The following is a 27,911-nucleotide window of genomic DNA, read 5'->3' on the forward strand; positions in this document are numbered from 1 at the left end:
AACAGTCTCTAAAGGGAACAGGGAGGGAGGACAGTCATCTGAGATGTCCTCTGTGGCTCAGCTGGTAGAGCACTGAGCCACATATATTATAAATATTACTGTCAGTTTGACCCAAAGAAATACAACCAGTAGAAGGGTCTCAGAGCCTTTCACCCTGGCAATTCATTAAATGGGGAGGCCCTTTCTATTTCTATGGTCTGATCTACAGATTCTATTTCTATGGTCTGATCTACAGATTCTATTTCTATGGTCTGATCTACAGATTCTATTTCTATGTTCTGATCTACAGATTATATTTCTATGGTCTGATCTACAGATTCTATTTCTATGGTCTGATCTACAGATTATATTTCTATGGTCTGATCTACAGATTATATTTCTATGGTCTGATCTACAGATTCTATTTCTATGTTCTGATCTACATATTATATTTCTATGGTCTGATCTACAGATTCTATTTCTATGGTCTGATCTACAGATTATATTTCTATGGTCTGATCTACAGATTCTATTTCTATGGTCTGATCTACAGATTCTATTTCTATGGTCTGATCTACAGATTCTATTTCTATGGTCTGATCTACAGATTCTATTTCTATGGTCTGATCTACAGATTATATTTCTATGGTCTGATCTACAGATTATATTTCTATATTCTGATCTACAGATTCTATTTCTATGGTCTGATCTACAGATTATATTTCTATGGTCTGATCTACAGATTCTATTTCTATGGTCTGATCTACAGATTATATTTCTATATTCTGATCTACAGATTCTATTTCTATGTTCTGATCTACAGCAGTACAAGCAGCCTTTTGTTTCAAGGTTCCTACATGGTAAATAAAGGTGGGGGTCAGGTAATGCTAGGCTACAGTGTGAATCGGTTACATTAGACTGGCTTTATGTTTCTCTCTCTCTCTCTCTCTCTCTCTCTCTCTCTCTCTCTCTCTCTCTCTCTCTCTCTCTCTCTCTCTCTCTCTCTACCTCTCTCTCTCTACCTCTCTCTCTCTCACTCTCTCCCTCTTTCACTCTCTCCCTCTCTCCCTCTTTCACTCTCTCCCTCTTTCACTCTCTCCCTCTCTCTCTCTTTCGCTCTCTCCCTCCCTATATCTCTCTCTCTCTTTACAAAGTACCTCTATCTCTTCCCCTCTATCTCTTCTGCACACAGGGACGTGCCACTTGACCTAGATGTAGTTCTCACCATGGCAACGCAGCTAACATCCTGTTGTTATGAAGCAGTGCAGTCAGGTCACTATTATAACACATCAGTCTATTATGAGTCCCTATAAAAGCTGTTATAAACCCATTATGTGTGTTTAGTTTCTGCCTGCAAAGCTAAAGTTTCTGCCTGCAAAGCCCAACCCCCAAAAAACAATATTTCTGACAGTGACTGTAAATGAGTTTGTTTAAAAAAATAAATCTCTGGTATTGATTTGTTCATGGGAACTTTACACCAAAAGGAATAGTTTTGTCATTGTATCAAAGAGCAAGAGGAAACTCAACCGCTCTCCGCTCTCCAACCATAGTCTACCTACTCTGTTGGGATAGGCCATGGGGACAAAGACACACAACAGGGGTTTAAAGGAGAGGGTTTTTTGATTTGAGTTACGGGGTGCATGCTGGGTAGGATGGGGGAGGGATGGACCGGTGGGGGGGTGGGGTGGGGGGGGGGGGTCAGGTGATGGATAAAAACCTTTCATGACATTAGGATCTGTGAGGTTCCGCCAACACATCATTGAGATCATAGCCTGGAGTCTGTCCTCTTCCTCTTCATCATCATCCAGCGAGGGAGCACGGCTGCCCGTGGTGTGGTGGTAGTTTATAGTCACTGCTATATAACCAGGTAATAATACACACAGATCACACAGTTAAACATACAGCACAGCGCCATCTATAGGCCTGGTGGTGTGGTGGTAGTTTACAGTCACTGCTATATACCAGGCGATGCCCCCCAGTGTACGGTCTGGAGTGTGAAGTCACGAGTTCTGCTGGCTGGTTACTGTGTAAAGTTTACCCTACAAAGCCTATGTAAATTACAATCGCCAGAACGTTTATTATGATGAAGTTCAATCACCACATTTAATTATTTTACAGTTTGCTACAAATTGAGATATTTCATGAAATAGTGATCCATTCTGACTACTGCATTTGTCGTCACACAGGACCATGTGCTGACACAGACCAATCACGGGCCGGCAGGCTACGAGGAAGCTCCATAGTCATTAAGGTTGACTCTCTCAGGCAGGATGAATACGACTACATCGACCATGATCCTTAGCGATTTTTCTGGTGCCATTCAGTACTTCTGGCTTCATGCACCATCTGGAGTTTTCCATAGGAATACCTGGATGACGTCAGCGCTATCACCATCTACTGGTTTTAATGTCCATGGGTAAAACACACAGGGAACAGTGTTATACATACAGAACAGCGCCACCTATAGGTCTGGAGGGATCCTTACACCATCTACCGTGTACAGCCTCTACCGTTTACAGCCTCTACTGTCTACAGCCTCTACCGTTTACAGCCTCTACCGTTTACAGCCTCTACTGTTTACATTCTCTACCGTATACAGCCTCTACCGTTTACAGCCTCTACCGTTTACAGCCTCTACCGTCTACAGCCTCTACCGTTTACAGTCTACCATGTACAACCTCTACCGTTTACAGCCTCTACTGTCTACAGTCTCTACCGTCTACAATCTCTACCGTCTACAGCCTCTACCGTCTACAGACTCTACCGTCTACAGACTCTACCGTCTACAGCCTCTACCGTGTACAGTCTCTACCGTGTACAGCCTCTACCGCTTGCAGTCTCTGCAGTTTACAGCAGACAGACATACAAACCAAAGGAAATAGTGAATTCAAACATCCAGAACGCTCAGGATAGATAGCTCCTGTAACTGTCTGTCCATTCTCTCCCTGCGTAACGATACCTACTGTTTTCTAAACATAAACATAGATGCAAAGAGACGCACTCAACAGCAGACAGAGAGGACAATAATAACTTTTACAGTGAAGTCTATCATGCATGTCCAAGGATGGTGTGTGTGTGTGTGTGTGTGTGTGTGTGTGTGTGTGTTTTGGGAGGAGGGGGTCACTCACTAGAGTCGTGGTGGCGTCCAGGGTAGACAATACGGAACACGTAGTCAGCTGCTGTCTGCTCCTCTCCCTCCTGATCTACCAGCCTGGCAGTCTGCTCCTCTCCCTCCTGATCTATCAGCCTGGCAGTGCTGGTCCTCTTCCTTAGCTTAGGAAACACCTTACCCTGGAATAAACACATACACACACATGCACACACGCACACACACACATATGCACACACACACACGCACATATATAGGCGCATGCACGTACGCAAACACAGACACACACAGATAAATGCATACACACACACACACACACACACACACACACACACACATACACACACACACACACACACACACGCATGCTCACACAGACACACACATGTTTTACACTGTCACGGGATTCAGCAACAATTTATAGTTTACAGTACGTATAGTTGATTGTTGTAGTTACGGTTCTGTTGTTCTGGTAGCTCAGTTAGAAAGGTAGTGAATTTGATTCCTGGGACCACCCCTACGTATCGTGTACGCAACATGACTGACGGTAAGTGGCTTTGGATAAAAGTGTCTGCTGAGTGGAATATATTATATGTATAGTACCAGTCAAAAGTTTGGACCTGCACACTTATTCATTCAAGGGTTGTTCTTTATTTGTACTATTTTCTACATTGTAGAATAATAGTGAAGACATCAAAACTATGAAATAACACATATGGAATCATGTAGTAACCAAAAAAGTGTTAAAAGATTATTCAAAGATGCCACCCTTTGCCTTGATGACAGCTTTGCACACTCTTGGCATTCTCTCAACCAGCTTCACGAGGGAGTCACCTGGAATGCATTTCAATTAACAGGTGTGCCTTGTTAAAAGTTACTTTGTGGAATTAATTTCCTTCTTAATTATTTGAGCCAATCAGATGTGTTGTGACAAAGTAGGGGTGGTACACAGAAGATAGTCCTATTTTGTAAAAGACTAAGACCATATTATGGTCAAATAAGCAAAGAGAAACGACAGTCCATCATTACTTTAAGACATGAAGGTCACTCAATATGGAAAATGTCAAGAACTTTGAAAGTTTATTCAAGTGCAGTCGCTAAAACAAATCAAGCGCTATGATGAAACTGGCGCTCATGAGGACCGCCACAGGAAGACCTAGAGATACCTCTGCTGCAGAGGATAAGTTCATTAGAGTTACCAAACTCAGAAATTGCAGACCAAATAGATGGGTCACAGAGTTCAAGTAACAGACACATCTCAACATCAACTGTTCAGAGTAGACTGTGTGAATCAGGCCTTCGTGGTTGATTTGCTACAAAGAAACCACTACTGAAGGACACCAATAAGAAGAAGAGATTTGCTTGGACCAAGAAACACGAGCAATGGACATTAAATTTGAGATTTTTGGTTCCAACTGTCATGTCTTTGTGAGACGCAGAGTAGGTGAAAAGATTATCTCTGCATGTGTGGTTCCCTCCGTGAAGCATAGAGGAGGATGTGTGATGGTGTGGGGGTGCTTTGCTGGTGACACTGTCAGTGATTTATTTAGAATTCAAGGCACACTTAACCAGCATGGCTACCACAGCATTCTGCAGCGATATGCCATCCCATCTGATTTGCACTTAGTCCCACTATCATTTGTTTTTCAACAGGACAATGACCCAACACACCTCCAGGCTGTGTAAGGGCTATTTGACCAAAAAAGAGAGTGATTGAGTGTTGCATCAGATGACCTGGCCTCCACAATCACCTGACCTCAACCCAATTGAGAGGGTTTGGGATGAGTTGGACCGCAGAGTGAAGGAAAAGCAGCCAACAAATGCTCAGCATATGTGGGTAACTCCTTCACGACTGTTGGAAAAGCATTCCAGGTGAAGCTGGTTGAGAGAATGCCAAGAGTGTGCAAAGCTGTCATCAATGCAAAGGGTGGAATCTTAATTGAAATGCTTTGAAGAATCTCAAATATAAAAAAATATATATTTTGATTTGGTTACTACATGATTCCACATGTGTTATTTCATAGTTTTGATGTCTTCACTATTATTCTACAATGTAGAAAATAGTAAAAATAAAGAAAAACCCTGGAATGAGTAGGTGTGTCTAAACTTTTGACTGGTACTGTATATGTTTATATATATATTATTATTATTATTATAGAGTGGCAGGCAGCCTAGCTGTTAAGAGGGTTGAGTCAGTAACCAAAAAGTTGCTGGTTCGAACCCCCGAGCCGACTAGGTGAAAAATCTGGCGATGTGCCCTTGAGCATAGCACTTAACACTAATAATAGCGTCTGCTAAAATGTCATTGTAAATATTATTATGGCCTTTTACCTCTCTGTGACCAGAGTGGTGTTGTATTTGTTCTGGGGTCAGTTCTTACAACACCACTACTTACCTTACCTCTCTGTTTATATGCTATTGTACTAGATCTGTTCTGAGGCCAGTGGTTAATAGCACACACCTTGCCTCTCTGGCTCCAGAGTGGAGGCTCCAGCTGACCGCGGGGAAGCAGGCCCGTCTCCAGGCAGGACAGAAAGGCCAAAAGGTGGCCGCCGGGAGGGAAGTGGAGGGGGGGGCGTTGGATACCATCCTGATTAACCAGCACCAACGTCCCACCACAGTCAGCTATTGGGGGAGAGAGGGAGGGGGATGGGGAGAGAGAGAAGGGGGAGACAGAAGTAGGAGGTAGAGAGAGGTAGAGAGAGAGATAGAGAAAGAGGGGGAGGTTGGAGAGAGAGAGAGAGAGAGGTAGATATGGAAAGAAAGGGTGTGAAAAGAGAGACAGACATTGAGAGGAGCGGTAATGGGGGCGAGTGAAGGGGTGGGAGTCGCTAAGATAAATGAGGCGAAGTGAGCAGCTATATCCTCCTGCCCTCCACCCAGACCTGTTAAACCCTCATTTACTTAATAACCACCACCAGGAAATTAACACTTCCTCAAAACCACTGATCTATAGCTTAATGGACACGGTCATAAAACACACAGCCCTCCCAATGGCAGCATCCCAAATAGCACCCTGTTCCCTATTGGGCACTGGTTAAATAGCACTCTATTCCCCATGGAGCCCTGGTTAAATAGCACTCTATTCCCTATGGAGCCCTGGTTAAATAGCACTCTATTCCCTATGGGGCCCTGGTTAAATAGCACTCTATTCCCTATGGGGCCCTGGTTAAATAGCACTCTATTCCCTATGGGGCCCTGGTTAAATAGCACTCTATTCCCTATGGGGCCCTGGTTAAATAGCACTCTATTCCATATGGAGCCCTGGTTAAATAGCACTCTATTCCCTATGGGGCCATGGTTAAATAGCACTCTATTCCCTTTGGGGCCCTGGTTAAATAGCACTCTATTCCCTATGGAGCCCTGGTTAAATAGCACTCTATTCCCTATGGAGCCCTGGTTAAATAGCACTCTATTCCATATGGAGCCCTGGTTAAATAGCACTCTATTCCCTATGGAGCCCTGGTTAAATAGCACTCTATTCCCTATGGAGCCCTGGTTAAATAGCACTCTATTCCCTATGGAGCCCTGGTTAAATAGCACTCTATTCCCTATGGAGCCCTGGTTAAATAGCACTCTATTCCCTATGGGGCCCTGGTTAAATAGCACCCTGTTCCCTATTGGGCCCTGGTTAAATAGCACCCTGTTCCCTATTGGGCCCTGGTTAAATAGCACTCTATTCCCTATGGAGCCCTGGTTAAATAGCACTATATTCCCTATGGGGCCCTGGTTAAATAGCACTCTATTCCCTATGGGGCCCTGGTTAAATAGCACTCTATTCCCTATGGAGCCCTGGTTAAATAGCACTCTATTCCCTATGGGGCCCTGGTTAAATAGCACTCTATTCCCTATGGGGCCCTGGTTAAATAGCACTCTATTCCCTATGGGGCCCTGGTTAAATAGCACTCTATTCCCTATGGGGCCCTGGTTAAATAGCACTCTATTCCCTATGGGGCCCTGGTTAAATAGCACTCTATTCCCTATGGGGCCCTGGTTAAATAGCACTCTATTCCCTATGGAGCCCTGGTTAAATAGCACTCTATTCCCTATGGAGCCCTGGTTAAATAGCACCCTGGTCCTGGTTAAATAGCCACTACGTAGGGGATAGGGCACCATTGAGGACCCCTCCAACCCAGATAGACTGTAATAGTCTGTGTGTATGTGTATGTGTGTGTGTGTGTGTGTGTGTGTGTGTGTGTGTGTGTGTGTGTGTGTGTGTGTGTGTGTGTGTGTGCGTGTGTGTGTGTGATTGTGTGTGTGTGTGTGTGTGTGTGGAGACTCACGTCGCTGGTGACAGTGAATGCACACGACCTGTCGCAAAGGCACGGTCAACGCATAGTCCCAATAGATACTAAGAGAGAGAGAGAGAGAGAGAGAGAGAGAGAGAGAGAGAGAGAGAGAGAGAGAGAGAGAGAGAGAGAGAGAGAGTGAGAGTGAGAGTGAGAGAAAAGTGAGTGAATTAAATGATTACATTTTATGAAAAGGTAAACTAATCAAACAAAAACCCAATCCATTTGGACATGGGAAAGAGCTTGATCCAGGGTGTACTGGTAGTTGTTAGGGGGCGACACATTATACACAATGTATATACAGCAAGCATGTGAAGATGGATGCATCCGAAATGGTACCCCTTTTGCACTACTTTTGAGGGCTCTGGTCAAACGTAGCACACTTTATAAAGAATTGGCTGTATGTGCTCTGGTCAAAAGTAGTGCACTACATAGGGAATAGAATAGTCCCAGCCATTTGGGACTGTCACGTCCTGACCATAGAGAACCCTTATTTTCTATAGTAGAGTAGATCAGGGCGTGACTGGGGGGTTTAGTCTAGTTTATTATTTCTATGTGGGGTTCTAGTTTTGTTTTTCTATGTCGGTGATTTTGTATGATTCCCAATTAAGAGGCAGCTGGTAATCGTCGTCTCTAATTGGGGATCATATTTAGGTAGCTTTGTTCCACCTGTGTTTTGTGGGATATTGTTTATGGGTAGTTGAATGTCAGCACTCCATTGTCGTCACGGTTTCGTTGTTGTTTTGTGTGTTTCACTAGATAAAGACGTGGAACCCAGATCACGCTGCACGTTGGTCCAAACGATGGTGACGGGGACTGAGACTGGGCCCCTATGTCTTACCACTGTGTACCTACCTCTTCTCCAGGTCACTGTCCTCCAGGGTTAGGGTTAGTATATATTTTGCTGACACAGTAAATATATGAATTTGTCTAGAGAATTACCCCTGCTGAGGGCGCTGCAGGACATTTTTTCACATTTTCACTTGTTTACGCTCTGTAAGAAATATATATAGTTCATTCAACTAATAATTATTTAGTAGCCTTTTTTTAGTTTGCTTAACCTTTCAGTGAAAGTGTTACCTGAACTTAAAAAACCTTAGCTAGCCAAATCTGAGCTCCAACTTGAGAAAACTTTGCCAAAAATGTGTTTAGGGACACCCACAAACACAGTGCATTTAACATACAATGTTTTAAACGTACTTATTTAGTTGAATCAACTAGATTTTTTTTTCTTTTTCAGTATGTGCACGTTTGTTTATGTCCGGCTGGAGCCACTTAGCTTAGCACAACGATCTCGATCAGCACAGCCTGAGGTCTCAGCCAATCAGCTGGTGCCCTCTCGGCCCCACACTGTGAACATGAGCGGATCATGCACCCTCTGATTGGCTAAGAATGCTGATGCATGTTCGCTCTTGCTTCCACATAAATAGAACCCAGTCTCAAACTGGGTTGAATTCCAGTGCAAATCAAAAGAGGATTTACGGCAGTGTGTTCACGGAGTGTGTGGGTAAAAGTGTAGTGGTTATGACTGAGATGTGTGTGTGTGTGTGTGTGTGTGTTTGAGTGTGTGTTTGCATGTGTTTGTGTGCGTGTGTGTCTACGTGTGTGTGTGTGTGTGTGCGTGTGCGTGCGTGTGTGTGTGTGTGTGTGTGTGCGTGCGCGTGTGTGTGTGCGCGCGTTTGTGTGCGTGTGTGCATGCGTGTGTGTGCGTGTGTGTGTGCATGCGTGTGTGTGCGTGTGCGTGTGCGTGTGTGTGTACTATTACTGTTAGTATTAGTTTGCTAGTATTGTTTCCTGTAATGTTATTACTGAGTTGTTCAGGTAACATGTTATGTCCTTTGTTCTATTCCTCCTTCCCATTGGTCGTCATTACACCAATACATTCCTCTATATACATGTAATTAGATTGATTACATTAGATTACATTCATTGAATTATCTCTTTCTCTTGCAGACCGTTTCCATCATCATTACTCCTGCTTGGCGGGGGGGGGGGGGGGGGCAGGTAGCCTAGTGGTTAGAGCGTTGGGCCAGTAACCAGCAGGTAGCCTAGTGGTTAGAGCGTTGGGCCAGTAACCAGCAGGTAGCCTAGTGGTTAGAGCGTTGGGCCAGTAACCAGCAGGTAGCCTAGTGGTTAGAGCGTTGGGCCAGTAACCAGCAGGTAGCCTAGTGGTTAGAGCGTTGGGCCAGTAACCAGCAGGTAGTCTAGTGGTTAAAGCGTTGGGCCAGTAACCAGCAGGTAGCCTAGTGGTTAGAGCGTTGGGCCAGTAACCAGCAGGTAATCTAGTGGTTAGAGCGTTGGGCCAGTGACCAGCAGGTAGCCTAGTGGTTAGAGCGTTGGGCCAGTAACCAACAGGTAGCCTAGTGGTTAGAGCGTTGGGCCAGTAACCAGCAGGTAGCCTAGTGGTTAGAGCGTTGGGCCAGTAACCAGCAGGTAGCCTAGTGGTTAGAGCGTTGGGCCAGTAACCAGCAGGTAGCCTAGTGGTTAGAGCGCTGGGCCAGTAACCAGCAGGTAGCCTAGTGGTTAGAGCGTTGGGCCAGTAACCAGCAGGTAGTCTAGTGGTTAGAGCGTTGGGCCAGTAACCAGCAGGTAGCCTAGTGGTTAGAGCGTTGGGCCAGTAACCAGCAGGTAGCCTAGTGGTTAGAGCGTTGGGCCAGTAACCAGCAGGTAGCCTAGTGGTTAGAGCATTGGGCCAGTAACCAGCAGGTAGCCTAGTGGTTAGAGCGTTGGGCCAGTAACCAGCAGGTAGCCTAGTGGTTAGAGCGTTGGGCCAGTAACCAGCAGGTAGCCTAGTGGTTAGAGTGTTGGGCCAGTAACCAGCAGGTAGCCTAGTGGTTAGAGCGCTGGGCCAGTAACCAGCAGGTAGCCTAGTGGTTAGAGCGTTGGGCCAGTAACCAGCAGGTAGCCTAGTGGTTAGAGTGTTGGGCCAGTAACCAGCAGGTAGCCTAGTGGTTAGAGCGTTGGGCCAGTAACCAGCAGGTAGCCTAGTGGTTAGAGCGTTGGGCCAGTAACCAGCAGGTAGCCTAGTGGTTAGAGCGTTGGGCCAGTAACCAGCAGGTAGCCTAGTGGTTAGAGCGTTGGGCCAGTAACCAGCAGGTAGCCTAGTGGTTAGAGCGTTGGGCCAGTAACCAGCAGGTAGTCTAGTGGTTAGAGCGTTGGGCCAGTAACCAGCAGGTAGCCTAGTGGTTAGAGTGTCGGACCAGTAACCAGCAGGTAGCCTAGTGGTTAGAGCGTTGGGCCAGTAACCAGCAGGTAGTCTAGTGGTTAGAGCGTTGGGCCAGTCAACGGAAAATGTTGCTGGATCAAATCTCAGAGCTGACAAGATTTTAAAAAATCTGTCGCTCTGCCGCTGAACAAGGCAGTTAAACCAACTCTTCCCGGGTAGACTTTCATTGTAAATAATTTGTTCTTCACTGACTTGCCTAGTTAAATAAAGGTTAAATAAGATAAAAACAAATGTTTAAATGGTGAGGTTGTCTTAAAGGGGAATGATTTAGAACGGCAGCTAATTGTAACTGTACATAGATTTACTTCCTAAAGTGTTTCCATTCCTCTTTAACTCTCTGACAGGGAAATGTGTTCAGTGGGTCACAGACCAGTTAAATAGAAGGGTCTACCACCTCACACCTCATGTTTCTATGTACTACGTGTTTATGTCCTGCAGGGCTGAACCTACCTCTTCTCCAGGTCACAGTCCCCCAGGGTGCCGTTGATGAGCTGGTTAGGGGTCCACTTCAGAGTGAGGTTGTCCCCTGACTGGTGAAGGGACAGGTACCCCCGCAACACCTCCATCTCTTTCTTCTATTGGGGGGGAAAGAGCTCTATTTTCATGTCATTCTGATCATAGCACCGGTTCCATTCTAAGTAACAATGCTGTTTATCAAACTTCAGGCGGCGCTACGGTCAAATTAAAAATAAAGCTCTTGGCCAGGCACACCAGTGGTTGGTTTAGCATTGAAAAACAGAAGCATATGCAGAAATGTCCCTCATCCCTACGGTAAAATATGGTAGTGAATATTATGATGTCACGGAGCTAGTTTCTTCTACTGGTCCTGGAGCCTGTGTTAAGGTCAAGGCCATCGTGGACTTTACCCAGTACCAGGACGTTTTAGTCAAAAGCCTGGTTGCCTCTACCAGGAGGCTGACACTTGGACGCAAGTGGGTCTTCCAGCAAGACAAAGACCCCAATACACTAATCAAAATCAACAAATAAATTGTTAATTGAGTCCATAAGAACAGACGAAGGTTATCAAGCATCTGGAAGGATTCTGTGGATTCTTAGAATGGTCTAAGATCCCTCCCAATCTTATAAGTATTGAAGTATTGAAAACAATGGAGAGCACTGGAGTATGGAAAACGGGATGGTGCTGAAATATTGAAAACAGGGATGGGTGCTGGAGAATTGAAAACGAGAGGCTACTGGAGTATTGAAAGCAGGGGAGGGTGCTAGAGTATTGAAAATGGGAGGGTGCTGGAGTTTGAAAACAGGGGGAGGCTGGAATATTGAAAACAGGGAAGGGAGCTGGATTATGGAAAACGGGGGAGGATGCTACATAATTGAAAACAGGGGAGAGTACTGGATTATTGAAAACAGGGGGAGGGTGCTGGAATATTGAAAACAGGGAAGGGTGCTGGAATATTGAAAACAGGGGAGGGTACTGGAATATTGAAAACAGGGGAGGGTACTGGATAATTGAAAACAGGGGAGGGTACTGGATAATTGAAAACGAGAGGCTACTGGAGTATTGAAAGCAGGGGAGGGTACTGGATAATTGACAATGGGAGGATGCTACAGAATTGAAAACAGGGAAGGGTGCTGGAGTATTTAAAACAGGGGAAGGTACTGGAATATTGAAAGCGGGAGGGTACTGGAGTATTGAAAACATAGGAGGGTAGTGGAGTATTGAAAACAGGGGAGGGTGCTGGAGAATTGAAAACAGGGCTGGGTTCTGGAGTATTGAAAACAGGGCTGGGTATTGACGTATTGAAAACAGGGCTGGGTATTGGTGTATTGAAAGCAGGGCTGGGTTCTGGAGTATTGAAAACAGGGATGGGTATTGGTGTATTGAAAGCAGGGCTGGGTTCTGGAGTATTGAAAGCAGGGCTGGGTATTGGTGTATTGAAAACAGGGCTGGGTATTGGTGTATTGAAAGCAGGGCTGGGTTCTGGAGTATTGAAAACAGGGATGGGTATTGGTGTATTGAAAACAGGGCTGGGTATTGGTGTATTGAAAGCAGGGCTGGGTTCTGGAGTATTGAAAACAGGGATGGGTATTGGTGTATTGAAAACAGGGCTGGGTATTGGTGTATTGAAAACAGGGATGGGTATTGGTGTATTGAAAACAGGGCTGGGTATTGGTGTATTGAAAGCAGGGCTGGGTTCTGGAGTATTGAAAACAGGGATGGGTATTGGTGTATTGAAAACAGGGCTGGGTATTGGTGTATTGAAAACAGGGCTGGGTATTGGTGTATTGAAAACAGGGCTGGGTTCTGGAGTATTGAAAACAGGGCTGGGTTCTGGTGTATTGAAAACAGGGCTGGGTATTGGTGTATTGAAAACAGGGCTGGGTTCTGGAGTATTGAAAACAGGGCTGGGTTCTGGAGTATTGAAAACAGGGATGGGTATTGGTGTATTGAAAACAGGGCTGGGTATTGGTGTATTGAAAACAGGGCTGGGTATTGGTGTATTGAAAACAGGGCTGGGTTCTGGAGTATTGAAAACAGGGCTGGGTTCTGGTGTATTGAAAACAGGGCTGGGTATTGGTGTATTGAAAACAGGGCTGGGTTCTGGTGTATTGAAAACAGGGCTGGGTATTGGTGTATTGAAAGCAGGGCTGGGTATTGGTGTATTGAAAGCAGGGAAGGGAGCTGAATTATATAAAACGAGGTAGGGTGCTGAAGCATTGAAAATGGGAGGGTGCTAGAGAATTGAAAACAGGGAGGAGGATGGAATATTGAAAACAGGGAAGGGAGCTGGATTATGGAAAACAAGGGGAGGGTGCTTGAGATTTAAAAACAGGGAAGGGTCCTGGAGTATTGAAAATGGAGGAGGGTGCTGGAGAATTGTAAACAGGGATGGGTGCTGGAGAATTGAAAATGAGAGGGTACTGCAGTATTGAAAGCAGGTGAGGGTACTGCAGTATTGAAAGCAGGGGAGGGTGCTAGAGTATTGAAAATGGGGGAGGGTGATGGAGTATTGAAAACAAGGGAGCTGGAATATTGAAAACGAGGGAGGGTCCTGGATTATTGAAAACGAGGGAGGGTGCTGGAGTATTAAAAATGGGAGGGTGCTAGAGTATTAACAGGGGAGAGTGCTGGAGAATTGTAAACAGGGGAGGGTGCTAGAGTATTAACAGGGGAGAGTGCTGGAGAATTGTAAACAGGGGAGAGTGCTGGAGTATTGTAAACAGGGGAGGGTGCTGGAGAATTGTAAACAGGGGAGGGTGCTAGAGTATTAACAGGGGAGAGTGCTGGAGAATTGTAAACAGGGGAGAGTGCTGGAGTATTGTAAACAGGGGAGAGTGCTGGAGAATTGTAAACAGGGGAGAGTGCTGGAGTATTGTAAATAGGGGAGAGTGCTGGAGTATTGTAAACAGGGGAGGGTGCTGGAGTATTGTAAACAGGGGAGGGTGCTGGAGTATTGTAAACAGGGGAGAGTGCTGGAGTATTGTAAACAGGGGAGGGTGCTGGAGTATTGTAAACAGGGGAGAGTGCTGGAGTATTGTAAACAGGGGAGAGTGCTGGAGTATTGTAAACAGGGGAGGGTGCTGGAGTATTAATTTTCGTCAAAAACAACGTTAAATTGAGGTAGTGCTTTTTGATTTGACGGTCCACACATTCACAATTAGACCCACGGATGTGTTTTCTACGCTCGCTAGCCAGGTTTGATCAAGGCTTTCTATTGGAGAAGCAGTTTCTGCCTATTTTCACACTGTATTGTGTTTCATAGAGGAGCCGTTATACAATTCCACAAACAGACGCGTTCCAGCAAGTACAGTGCCTTGCGAAAGTATTCGGCCCCCTTGAACTTTGCGACCTTTTGCCACATTTCAGGCTTCAAACATAAAGATATAAAACTGTATTTTTTTGTGAAGAATCAACAACAAGTGGGACACAATCATGAAGTGGAACGACATTTATTGGATATTCCAACTTTTTTAACAAATCAAAAACTGAAAAATTTGGTGTGCAAAATTATTCAGCCCCTTTACTTTCAGTGCAGCAAACTCTCTCCAGAAGTTCAGTGAGGATCTCTGAATGATCCAATGTTGACCTAAATGACTAATGATGATAAATACAATCCGCCTGTGTGTAAACAAGTCTCCGTATAAATGAACCTGGACTGTGATAGTCTCAGAGGTCCGTTAAAAGCGCAGAGAGCATCATGAAGAACAAGGAACACACCAGGCAGGTCCGAGATACTGTTGTGAAGAAGTTTAAAGCCGGATTTGGATACAAAAAGATTTCCCAAGCTTTAAACATCCCAAGGAGCACTGTGCAAGCGAGACATAGCCCAAGCGACTTACAGCTGTAATCGCAGCAAAAGGTGGCGCTACAAAGTATTAACTTAAGGGGGCTGAATAATTTTGCACACCCAATTTTTCAGTTTTTGATTTGTTAAAAAAGTTTGAAATATCCAATAAATGTCGTTCCACTTCATGATTGTGTCCCACTTGTTGTTGATTCTTCACAAAAAAATACAGTTTTATATCTTTATGTTTGAAGCCTGAAATGTGGCAAAAGGTCGCAAAGTTCAAGGGGGCCGAATACTTTCGCAAGGCACTGTATATCTCACTTGTCACCCCCAAAGCCAATTCCTCCTTTGGCCGCCTCTCCTTCCAGTTCTCTGCTGCCAATGACTGGAACGAACTACAAAAATCTCTGAAACAGGAAACACTTATCTCCCTCACTAGCTTTAAGCACCAGCTATCAGAGTAGCTCACAGATCACTACACCTGTACATAGCCCATCTATAAATAGCCCAAAAAACTACCTCTTCCCCTACTGTATTTATTTATTTATTTTGCTCCTTTGCACCCCAGTTTTTCTACTTTGCACAGTCATCTACTGTCAAATCTACCATTCCAGTGTTTTAATTGCTATATTGTATTTACTTCATCACCGTGGCCTATTTACTGCCTTTACCTCCCTTATCTCACCTCATTTGCTCACATTGTATATAGACGTATTTTTCTACTGTATATTTGACTGTATGTTTGTTTATTCAATGTGTAACTCTGTGTTGTTGAATGTGTCGAACTGCTTTGCTTTATCTTGGCCAGGTCGCAGTTGTAAATGACAACTTGTTCTCAACTTGCCTACCTGTTTAAATGAAATAAAAATAAATAAAATAAAATATAGGGAGGAGACAAACAGACTGGATTATATAGGGAGGAGACAAACAGACTGGATTATTTAGGGAGCAGACAAACAGACTGGATTATTTAGGGAGGATACAAACAGACTGGATTATATCGGGAGCAACGTTTATTTACCAACTACCCCAACGCTTTACTGACCATCCCTGAGTTCAGTTAATCAATCAATCAAATGTATTTTATGAAGCCCTTTAAGACATCAGCACTTGACTTGTCACAAAGAGCTTCACAGAAACCCAGCCTAAAATCCCAAAGAGTAAGCAAATCAGAAGTAGGAGCACAGTGGCTAGGAAACACTCCCTAGAAGCCACTTTAAACTATGCCACTTTGTTTACATACCCTACATTACTCATCTCATATGTACAGTGCCTTGCGAAAGTATTCGGCCCCCTTGAACTTTGCGACCTTTTGCCACATTTCAGGCTTCAAACATATTTTTTTGTGAAGAATCAACAACAAGTGGGACACAATCATGAAGTGGAACGACATTTATTGGATATTTCAAACTTTTTTAACAAATCAAAAACTGAAAAATTGGGCGTGCAAAATTATTCAGCCCCCTTAAGTTAATACTTTGTAGCGCCACCTTTTGCTGCGATTACAGCTGTAAGTCGCTTGGGGTATGTCTCTATCAGTTTTGCACATCGAGAGACTGACATTTTTTCCCATTCCTCCTTGCAAAACAGCTCGAGCTCAGTGAGGTTGGATGGAGAGCATTTGTGAACAGCAGTTTTCAGTTCTTTCCACAGATTCTCGATTGGATTCAGGTCTGGACTTTGACTTGGCCATTCTAACACCTGGATATGTTTATTTTTGAACCATTCCATTGTATATTTTGCTTTATGTTTTGGATCATTGTCTTGTTGGAAGACAAATCTCCGTCCCAGTCTCAGGTCTTTTGCAGACTCCATCAGGTTTTCTTCCAGAATGGTCCTGTATTTGGCTCCATCCATCTTCCCATCAATTTTTACCATCTTCCCTGTCCCTGCTGTAGAAAAGCTGGCCCAAACCATGATGCTGCCACCACCATGTTTGACAGTGGGGATGGTGTGTTCAGCTGTGTTGCTTTTATGCCAAACATAACGTTTTGCATTGTTGCCAAAAAGTTCAATTTTGGTTTCATCTGACCAGAGCATCTTCTTCCACATGTTTGGTGTGTCTCCCAGGTGGCTTGTGGCAAACTTTAAACGACACTTTTTATGGATATCTTTAAGAAATGGCTTTCTTCTTGCCACTCTTCCATAAAGGCCAGATTTGTGCAATATACGACTGATTGTTGTCCTATGGACAGAGTCTCCCACCTCAGCTGTAGATCTCTGCAGTTCATCCAGAGTGATCATGTGCCTCTTGGCTGCATCTCTGATCAGTCTTCTCCTTGTATGAGCTGAAAGTTTAGAGGGACGGCCAGGTCTTGGTAGATTTGCAGTGGTCTGATACTCCTTCCATTTCAATATTATCGCTTGCACAGTGCTCCTTGGGATGTTTAAAGCTTGGGAAATCTTTTTGTATCCAAATCCGGCTTTAAACTGCTTCACAACAGTATCTCGGACCTGCCTGGTGTGTTCCTTGTTCTTCATGATGCTCTCTGCGCTTTTAACGGACCTCTGAGACAATCACAGTGCAGGTGCATTTATACGGAGACTTGATTACACACAGGTGGATTGTATTTATCATCATTAGTCATTTAGGTCAACATTGGATCATTCAGAGATCCTCACTGAACTTCTGGAGAGAGTTTGCTGCACTGAAAGTAAAGGGGCTGAATAATTTTGCACGCCCAATTTTTCCGTTTTTGATTTGTTAAAAAAGTTTGAAATATCCAATAAATGTCGTTCCACTTCATGATTGTGTCCCACTTGTTGTTGATTCTTCACAAAAAAATACAGTTTTATATCTTTATGTTTGAAGCCTGAAATGTGGCAAAAGGTCGCAAAGTTCAAGGGGGCCGAATACTTTCGCAAGGCACTGTATATACTGTACTCTGTAGCATCTACTGCATCTTGCCTATGCCGTTCTGTACCATCACTCATTCATATATCTTTATGTACATATTCTTTATCCCTTTACACTTGTGTGTATAAAGTAGTAGTTTTGGAATTGTTAGGTTAGATTACTTGTTGGTTATTACTACATTGTCGGAACTAGAAGCACAAGCATTTCCTAACACTCGCATTAACATCTGCTAACCATGTGTATGTGACAAATAAAATGAGATTAGCTTTGATTCGAAGGCATGAACCTACTGCAGAAAGAAACTTAGAGAGGAAGCCGGCTCAGAGAGGTGGCTGATCCTCTTCTTGCCTGAACTAAAATAATGTCTACAGTACAACAATAATACCACTACATGTTACAGTAGGAAAACTCTGTGTCGTCTTACCGGTTGGACCAGGACGTTGTTTTTGCCGTAGAGCAGGTGAGTACGGGAGTTCTGGTGAAGAGATTCCACGTATTCCCGTGCAGACGCCGCAAACTTATCCTCGGACATGCTGACGCTGGACTGTCTCTTCCGGATCTGGGAAACAGGCCAGGAGAAAGGTCTAAGTTATTGAGAATTGAAACAGGCCAGGAAGAAAGGTCTATGTTATTGAGAATTGAAACAGGCCAGGAAGAAAGGTCTATGTTATTGAGAATTGAAACAGACCAGGAGAAAGGTCTATGTTATTGAGAATTGAAACAGGCCAGGAAGAAAGGTCTATGTTATTGAGAATTGAAACAGACCAGGAGAAAGGTCTATGTTATTGAGAACTGAAACAGGACAGGAAGAAAGGTCTATGTTATTGAGAATTGAAACAGGCCAGGAAGAAAGGTCTACGTTATTGAAAATTGAAACAGGCCAGGAAGAAAGGTCTATGTTATTGAGAATTGAAACAGGCCAGGAAGAAAGGTCTACGTTATTGAGAATTGAAACAGGCCAGGAAGAAAGGTCTATGTTATTGAGAATTGAAACAGGCCAGGAAGAAAGGTCTATGTTATTGAGAATTGAAACAGACCAGGAGAAAGGTCTATGTTATTGAGAATTGAAACAGGCCAGGAAGAAAGGTCTATGTTATTGAGAATTGAAACAGACCAGGCGAAAGGTCTATGTTATTGAGAATTGAAACAGACCAGGAGAAAGGTCTATGTTATTGAGTATTGAAACAGGCCAGGAGAAAGGTCTATGTTATTGAGAATTGAAACAGACCAGGGGAAAGGTCTATGTTATTGAGAATTTGAAACAGACCAGGAGAAAGGTCTATGTTATTGAGAATTGAAACAGACCAGGAGAAAGGTCTATGTTATTGAGCATTGAAACAGGCCAGGAAGAAAGGTCTATGTTATTGAGAATTGAAACAGACCAGGAGAAAGGTCTATGTTATTGAGAATTGAAACAGGCCAGGAAGAAAGGTCTATATTATTGAGAATTGAAACAGACCAGGAGAAAGGTCTATGTTATTGAGAATTGAAACAGACCAGGAGAAAGGTCTATGTTATTGAAAATGTAAACAGGCTAGAAACACTACACTACATAGAGACTCCACAACACTACATAGAGACTCCACAACACTACATTAAGAGAGACACTACAACACTACATAGAGACTCCACAACACTACATAAAGAGAGACACTACAACACTACATAAAGAGAGACACTACATAAAGAGAGACACTACATAGAGACTCCACAACACTACATAAAGAGAGACACTACATAGAGACTACACAACACTACATAAAGAGAGACACTACAACACTACATAGAGACTCCACAACACTACATAGAGAGAGACACTACATAGAGACTCCACAACACTACATAAAGAGAGACACTACATAGAGACTCCACAACACTACAAAAGAGAGATTCCACAGCATGACAACAACACTACATAGACTCCACAACACTACATAAAGAGAGATTCCACAACATGACAACAACACTACATAGAGAATCCACAACACTACATAAAGAGAGATTCCACAACATGACAACAGCACTACATAGAGACTCCACAACACTACATAAAGAGAGATTCCACAACATGACAACAACACTACATAGAGACTCCACAACACTACATAAAGAGAGATTCCACAACATGACAACAACACTACATAGAGACTCCACAACACTACATAGAGAGAGACACTACATAGAGACTCCACAACACTACATAAAGAGAGATTCCACAACATGACAACAGCACTACATAGAGACTCCACAACACTACATAAAGAGAGATTCCACAACATGACAACAGCACAACATAGAGACTCCACAACACTACATAGAGAGAGACACTACATATAGACTCCACAACACTACATAAAGAGAAATTCCACAACATGACAACAGCACTACATAGAGACTCCACAACACTACATAAAGAGAGATTCCACAACATGACAACAGCACTACATAGAGACTCCACAACACTACATAAAGAGAGATTCCACAACATGACAACAACACTACATAGAGACTCCACAACACTACATAGAGAGAGACACTACATAGAGACTCCACAACACTACATAAAGAGAGATTCCACAACATGACAACAGCACTACATAGAGACTCCACAACACTACATAAAGAGAGATTCCACAACATGACAACAGCACTACATAGAGACTCCACAACACTACATAGAGAGAGACACCACATAGAGACTCCACAACACTACATAAAGAGAGATTCCACAACATGACAACAGCACTACATAGAGACTCCACAACACTACATAGAGAGAGACACTACATAGAGACTCCACAACACTACATAAAGAGAGATTCCACAACATGACAACAGCACTACATAGAGACTCCACAACACTACATAAAGAGAGATTCCACAACATGACAACAACACTACATAGAGGCTCCACAACACTACATAAAGAGAGATTCCACAACATGACAACAGCACTACATAGAGACTCCACAACACTACATAGAGAGAGACACTACATAGAGACTCCACAACACTACATAAAGAGAGATTCCACAACATGACAACAACACTACATAGAGACTCCACAACACTACATAAAGAGAGATTCCACAACATGACAACAGCACTACATAGAGACTCCACAACACTACATAAAGAGAGATTCCACAACATGACAACAACACTACATAGAGACTCCACAACACTACATAGAGAGAGACACTACATAGAGACTCCACAACACTACATAAAGAGAGATTCCACAACATGACAACAGCACTACATAGAGACTCCACAACACTACATAAAGAGAGATTCCACAACATGACAACAGCACAACATAGAGACTCCACAACACTACATAGAGAGAGACACTACATAGAGACTCCACAACACTACATAAAGAGAGATTCCACAACATGACAACAGCACTACATAGAGACTCCACAACACTACATAAAGAGAGATTCCACAACATGACAACAGCACTACATAGAGACTCCACAACACTACATAGAGAGAGACACTACATAGAGACTCCACAACACTACATAAAGAGAGATTCCACAACATGACAACAGCACTACATAGAGACTCCACAACACTACATAAAGAGAGATTCCACAACATGACAACAGCACTACATAGAGACTCCACAACACTACATAGAGAGAGACACTACATAGAGACTCCACAACACTACATAAAGAGAGATTCCACAACATGACAACAGCACTACATAGAGACTCCACAACACTACATAAAGAGAGATTCCACAACATGACAACAGCACTACATGGTAGCAGCACAAACATTGTTGGACATAAACAACTTCACAAAAGACAAAATGGTAGAGACAAAACACATCACGCGATGCAGCCACAAGTGTCAGTGAAAGTGTCTATGATTGAGTCTTTGAATGTAGAAATAAAACTGTCCAGTGTGAGTGTTTATTGCAGCTAGCTGAAAAGAGGAGCAACCCAGGGAAGTGCTGTGGGGACCTTTAACAGGATGTGACTGGTACCCTTCGGGCCCTGGTCAACAGTAGTGCACTATATACGGAATAGGGTGTCATTTGATACGCAACGCAGCCCATATGACCATGATTGAAACTGACTGGGTTCTTTACCCACCGGGGATTTGAACCAATAACCCTGTAGTTACTTAGCCCTATTGTCTAACCCCTTCTGAGAAGCTACTACCAGGTGGGTAAAACAACTGGTGTGGACTATCCTGGTTAAAGAACTATACAGGAAATGATTATTGCCATAGCTACTCGTTGAATCCTCACAGAATGTATTGTACTGTATTGATCGACTCCAGTAAGTGCCCCCCATTTATTCCCTGCCCCCCCCCCCCAAGGGACCCAGCCTCTCTCACCCCCAGAGCGGGCCTCCTGCTGGGGGAAGCGTCCTGGCCCCGGTGGGCCCCGTGGATCCGGTGGCGCTGGACCAACTCGTTGGCCGACGGGTCCGTCCAGAAGTGGTCGGACGTCTTCAGCTTAGTGTACTCCAGAGCACAGGGACCCACTGGAGGAGGGAGAGGGAGGAGGGAGGGGAGAGGGGGAAGAAAGTGGGAGGGGGAGGGGGGAGGGGAGAGGGAGGGGAGAGGGGGGGGAGAGGGAGGTGTAGGGGTAGAGGGAGGGAGAAGAAAGTGGGAGGGAGAGGGGGAGAGGGAGGGGGAGAGAGGGGGAGAGAGGGAGGGGGAGGAGTGGGGGGGAGAGAAATGGGGAGGGGGGGAAGGGGGAGAGGGAGGGGGAGAGGAGGGAGGGGGTAAAAGAGGGGCAGAATGAGGGAGGGAGAGAGTAAATATAAGCAAAAAAGAGCATCTACAGTATGTGCTTTTGTGTCACCTAAATGCAGCATTATAACAACCCAATGTAGCATTATAACACTCCATAGGGGCATTATAGCATCCCAATGTATCATTTTAACAAACGAATGTAGCATTTTTTATAACAGCTCGTAGTCAAACTTACCCAGTAGACATGCCAGGATGGGTCCAAACACTGTGTCATGCATCAGAGACTCCCTCTCATAGTACTTACTGTAGAGACAACACACACACATCAGAGACTCCCTCTCATAGTACTTACTGTAGAGACAACACACACACACATCAGAGACTCCCTCTCATAGTACTTACTGTAGAGACAACACACACACACATCAGAGACTCCCTCTCATAGTACTTACTGTAGAGACAACACACACACACACACATCAGAGACTCCCTGTCATAGTACTTACTGTAGAGACAACACACACACACACACACACACACACATCAGAGACTCCCTCTCATAGTACTTACTGTAGAGACAACACACACATCAGAGACTCCCTCTCATAGTACTTACTGTAGAGACAACACACACACACACACACATATCAGAGACTCCCTCTCATAGTACTTACTGTAGAGACAACACACACACACACACACACACACACACACACATCAGAGACTCCCTCTCATAGTACTTACTGTAGAGACAACACACACACACACACACGCACACGCACGCGCACGCACACGCACGCACACGCACACACACACACACACCGTAGAGAAACAACAAAAGAGCAGTGAGTCCAACATGAGAAACACTCCATTAGGCCTAATGTAGGAGAAAACAGTGAATGAAATTAGAAGCAGTAATGTAGAGTGCAGAACGAAAGCAACAGGGAGAAAGCTAATTTAATTTTAAAATAATGTAACCATGAATGGAGCAGACATTGATAAACTACAGCTCTTTGCAGTGTAAGTTAATGCAGAAGTTTCCTTTTCATTTCTTACCTGGAGTTATCCACGATGTACTGTACGATCTTGTCCAGGACCTTCTCGAAGAGGGCGGTGCGAACCCAGATGTGCTTGATGGCCTGAGCGGAGAGGGGCTGGGGGGCGCGACCTGCAGACGACGACCCCTGCCTCTTCAGGGGCTCCTGACCCACACTCTGGGTCCTCTGGGTTCTAGGGGCGAAGGGCAAAGGTCAGTAAATGACAGGGTTAGGGTTTGAGGTAGGGCTTAGGGTTTGAGGTAGGGGTTAGGGTTCGAGGTAGGGGTTAGGGGTTAGGGGTAGAGGTAGGGGTAGAGGTAGGGGTTAGGGTTCGAGGTAGGGGTTAGGGTTCGAGGTAGGGGTTAGGGGTAGAGAGGTTAGGCTTTTTGACAGATGATCTCAGGTAAGGTTGGTATTGCTGTAAGGTGGGAATCCATAAATCCTGTTTGGAAGATTAGAGGAAGTAGGAGGGAACCAGGAAATCCCAGTTGGAAGATTAGAGGAAGTAGGAGGGAACCAGGAAATCCCAGTTGGAAGATTAAAGGAAGTAGGAGGGAACCAGGAAATCCCGTTTGGAAGATTAAAGGAAGTAGGAGGGAACCAGGAAATCCCGGTTTGAAGATTAAAGGAAGTAGGAGGGAAACAGGAAATCCCGGTTTGAAGATTAAAGGAAGTAGGAGGGAACCAGGAAATCCCGTTTGGAAGATTAAAGGAAGTAGGAGGGAACCAGGAAATCCCGTTTGGAAGATTAAAGGAAGTAGGAGGGAACCAGGAAATCCCAGTTGGAAGATTAAAGGAAGTAGGAGGGAACCAGGAAATCCCAGTTGGAAGATTAGAGGAAGTAGGAGGGAACCAGGAAATCCCGGTTTGAAGATTAAAGGAAGTAGGAGGGAACCAGGAAATCCCGTTTGGAAGATTAAAGGAAGTAGGAGGGAACCAGGAAATCCCGTTTGGAAGATTAAAGGAAGTAGGAGGGAACCAGGAAATCCCAGTTGGAAGATTAGAGGAAGTAGGAGGGAACCAGGAAATCCCGGTTGGAAGATTAAAGGAAGTAGGAGGGAACCAGGAAATCCCAGTTGGAAGATTAAAGGAAGTAGGAGGGAACCAGGAAATCCTCCAACCAAGATTTCTGGAAAACCTGGGAATTTCTGAAACATTCCAGGAATTTTGCAACCCTACTGTAGAGTAGAATGTATGCTATTCGGATCTCTGAGCAGACTGATTTGTCTTGTCGTGTGTCTTCCTCTTGGTAGAGCAGACTAGGAGATGGATACACTTGACTGCATTTAAAAGGGGAAGGATAGTCATGACGGCTATGGTACGGTCTCCACCTCGTCATCTTTCGCTAGTCGTGGCAGACATTTTCTAGATAAAACGCTAAGTAGCATATCTTTCTTTTTTTAAACGTCTGCATGCTTTTCTCCTACATCTGATTCAAAGGGGGATATCAAAAGTCTCCCATGAAAGACTCAGGCAGGATCAATTACCAATGGTGAGGGAGGGACCAGGGGGTCCATACAGTTACATAGCTCGATATATTTTTGGATGATATTATATTTATGTTGCTAGGTAGCGTCAGCTAGTTTAAGTAGTCTGTACCTATGCCAAAACCTTTTTTTATCTTATAGCTTGTTCTCCATCTTCTTTAGCATAAACAAACATATTTTCAGCACTTTTTATATTTCCATGACTGATCAAAACTCATTTTCTCCTGTCTCTCTGCAGCAGACACACGCAATAAAATCCCAGTATCAAACTCGTAATACATATAGAATCGTGAGAATAAATATCGTGTCGGCACCAAAGTATGGTGATGAAATCGTAGGTCCCCCTGCGCAAATTCCCAGCCCTAACGAACAACATCAAAGATACCACTCAGACGACTCTATTAGGCCCTAATGCAGCTTTTTACAAACTCTATCCTGGGGGACACCAAGAGGTGCACGTTTGAGAGAGGGAATGAGAGGGGAAAATCGCATTACAAGCTTTCATCTTTGAAATTAGGCAGTCATAAAATTGAAGAGGCAGTAATGTAGTATGCAGAACAAAAGCAACAAAGAGAAAGCGAATTAAATGTCAATAATGTAATCATGACTGGAACAGACATTGACAGCCTAGACCTCTTTGTGTATACAGTGCAGTGTGAGTTAATGCAGAAGTTGCCGTTGTTTATCGTTGTTTACCTGAGTTATCCACGAGTCGAGCAGAGTGGAGGTGGAAGTCTACTTTGAAATTCTGTTCTACTTCTATTCTTCTATCTCCCTTCCTGTCTTTTCATATCATCGTGTCTTCATTCTCTCCTTTCCGATTCTCTCTCTCTCTCTCTGTTCATCTCTTTCCTCTCTCTCTCTCTCTGTCTTTGTTTTGCTATCTCTCTCTTTTTGTTTTGCTATCTCTCTCTCTCTCTGTCTTTGTTTTGCTATCTCTCTCTCTCTCTCTCTGTCTTTGTTTTGCTATCTCTCTCTCTCTCTCTCTCTGTCTTTGTTTTGCTATCTCTCTCTCTCTCTCTCTCTGTCTTTGTTTTGCTATCTCTCTCTCTCTCTCTCTCTGTCTTTGTTTTGCTATCTCTCTCTCTCTCTCTGTCTCTGTTTTGCTATCTCTCTCTCTCTCTCTCTCTGTCTTTGTTTTGCTATCTCTCTCTCTCTCTCTCTCTGTCTTTGTTTTGCTATCTCTCTCTCTCTCTCTCTCTGTCTTTGTTTTGCTATCTCTCTCTTTTTGTTTTGCTATCTCTCTCTCTCTCTGTCTCTGTTTTGCTATCTCTCTGTCTCTGTTTTGCTATCTCTCTCTCTCTCTCTCTCTGTCTTTGTTTTGCTATCTCTCTCTCTCTCTCTCTCTGTCTTTGTTTTGCTATCTTTCTCTTTTTGTTTTGCTATCTCTCTGTCTCTGTCTCTGTTTTGCTATCTCTCTGTCTCTGTTTTGCTATCTCTCTCTCTCTCTCTCTCTGTCTCTGTTTTGCTATCTCTCTCTCTCTCTGTCTCTGTTTTGCTATCTCTCTGTCTCTGTTTTGCTATCTCTCTCTCTCTCTCTCTCTGTCTCTGTTTTGCTATCTCTCTGTCTCTGTTTTGCTATCTCTCTCTCTCTCTCTCTCTGTCTCTGTTTTGCTATCTCTCTGTCTTTGTTTTGCTATCTCTCTCTCTCTCTCTGTCTCTGTTTTGCTATCTCTCTCTCTCTCTCTCTCTGTCTCTGTTTTGCTATCTCTCTCTCTCTCTCTCTCTGTCTCTGTTTTGCTATCTCTCTCTCTCTCTCTCTCTGTCTCTGTTTTGCTATCTCTCTCTCTCTCTCTCTCTGTCTTTGTTTTGCTATCTCTCTCTCTCTCTTTTTGTTTTGCCATCTCTCTCTTTTTGTTTTGCTATCTCTTCCTCTTTCTTTCCTGCGTTGATTGATATTCTCAGCGGTTTTATAATATAGAAGAAACGTCTAACAGAGTTGTATCTGCTCCCACATCGTAGCTCAACACTCTCACATATACACACACACCACACGACTTCCACCGCCACCCTACTCCCCTACGCCCACTCAAAGCACCACCCAGTCACGATGCACTCACCCTCAGCCTCTTCAGCCTGCCACGCACAGAAACACACTCTCTCTCTCACCCTCTCTCGCTCTCTCTCTCATACACACACACATAAACACTCTCTCTCTCGTCCTCTCTCGCTCTCTCATACACAAACACAGAAACACACTCTCTCTCTCGCTCTCTCTCTTTCATACACACACACAGAAACACACTCTCTCTCTCGCTCTCTCTCGCTCTCTCATACACACACACAGAAACACACTCTCTCTCTCGCTCTCTCTCTCTCATGCACACACACAGAAACACACTCTCTCTCTCGCTCTCTCTCTCTCATGCACACACACAGAAACTCACTCTCTCTCGTCCTCTCTCGCTCTCTCTCTCTCTCATACACACACACAGAAACACACTCTCTCTCTCGCTCTCTCTCTCTCATACACACACACAGAAACACACTCTCTCTCTCTCTCTCTCTCTTGCACACACACAGAAACACACTCCCTCTCGTCCTCTCTCGCTCTCATACACACACAGAAACACACTCTCTCTCTCACTCTCTCTCTCTCATACACACACACAGAAACACACTCTCTCTCGCTCTCTCTCTCTCATACACACACACTGAAATACATGCATCCCTTGTATTAGTTAGTATTGTGTCTGTTCACCAGATCTGCCATCTGAAAGCATGTAGAGCCAAAGCACGGCTGTGTCCCAAATGGCCCCCTTTTCCTTACATAAACACACACTACCGTTCAAAAGTTTGGGGTCACTCATAAATGTCCTTGTTTTTTTGTTTTTTTTAAAGAAAATCACTTTGTTTTTTGTCCATTTAAAATAACATCAAATTGATCAGAAATACAGTGTAGACATTGTTAATGTTTTAAATGACTATTGTAGCTGGAAACGGCTGATTTTTAATGGG

General features: G+C 44.0%; 1 protein-coding gene and 1 long non-coding RNA gene across 3 annotated transcripts in view; both read right to left on the bottom strand.

Annotated features, from left to right (window-relative positions):
- The window catches only part of LOC149971325 (uncharacterized), a 381,039-nt gene that overhangs the window by 94,137 nt on the left and 258,991 nt on the right, over window positions 1-27,911 (bottom strand). The window lies entirely within an intron of this gene.
- LOC110519585 (small G protein signaling modulator 2) overlaps window positions 1-27,911 on the bottom strand; it is a 238,621-nt gene that overhangs the window by 78,445 nt on the left and 132,265 nt on the right. Inside the window, exons 4-12 of one of the 2 annotated variants that reach the window (XM_036965644.2) lie at window positions 23,486-23,659; window positions 22,665-22,732; window positions 22,067-22,215; window positions 18,132-18,266; window positions 11,054-11,178; window positions 7,372-7,439; window positions 5,550-5,713; window positions 3,108-3,270; window positions 1,697-1,834 (exon numbers count right to left, since the gene is read on the bottom strand). In XM_036965644.2, the coding sequence (XP_036821539.2) occupies window positions 1,697-1,834; window positions 3,108-3,270; window positions 5,550-5,713; window positions 7,372-7,439; window positions 11,054-11,178; window positions 18,132-18,266; window positions 22,067-22,215; window positions 22,665-22,732; window positions 23,486-23,659 (1,184 nt within the window). The remainder of the gene's footprint in view (window positions 1-1,696; window positions 1,835-3,107; window positions 3,271-5,549; window positions 5,714-7,371; window positions 7,440-11,053; window positions 11,179-18,131; window positions 18,267-22,066; window positions 22,216-22,664; window positions 22,733-23,485; window positions 23,660-27,911) is intronic. The other variant, XM_036965645.2, reaches the window with a different exon arrangement.

The sequence above is a fragment of the Oncorhynchus mykiss genome, chromosome 27 (assembly GCF_057628025.1).
Source record: "Oncorhynchus mykiss isolate SJ-2025 chromosome 27, ASM5762802v1, whole genome shotgun sequence".
Lineage (NCBI taxonomy): Eukaryota > Metazoa > Chordata > Actinopteri > Salmoniformes > Salmonidae > Oncorhynchus > Oncorhynchus mykiss.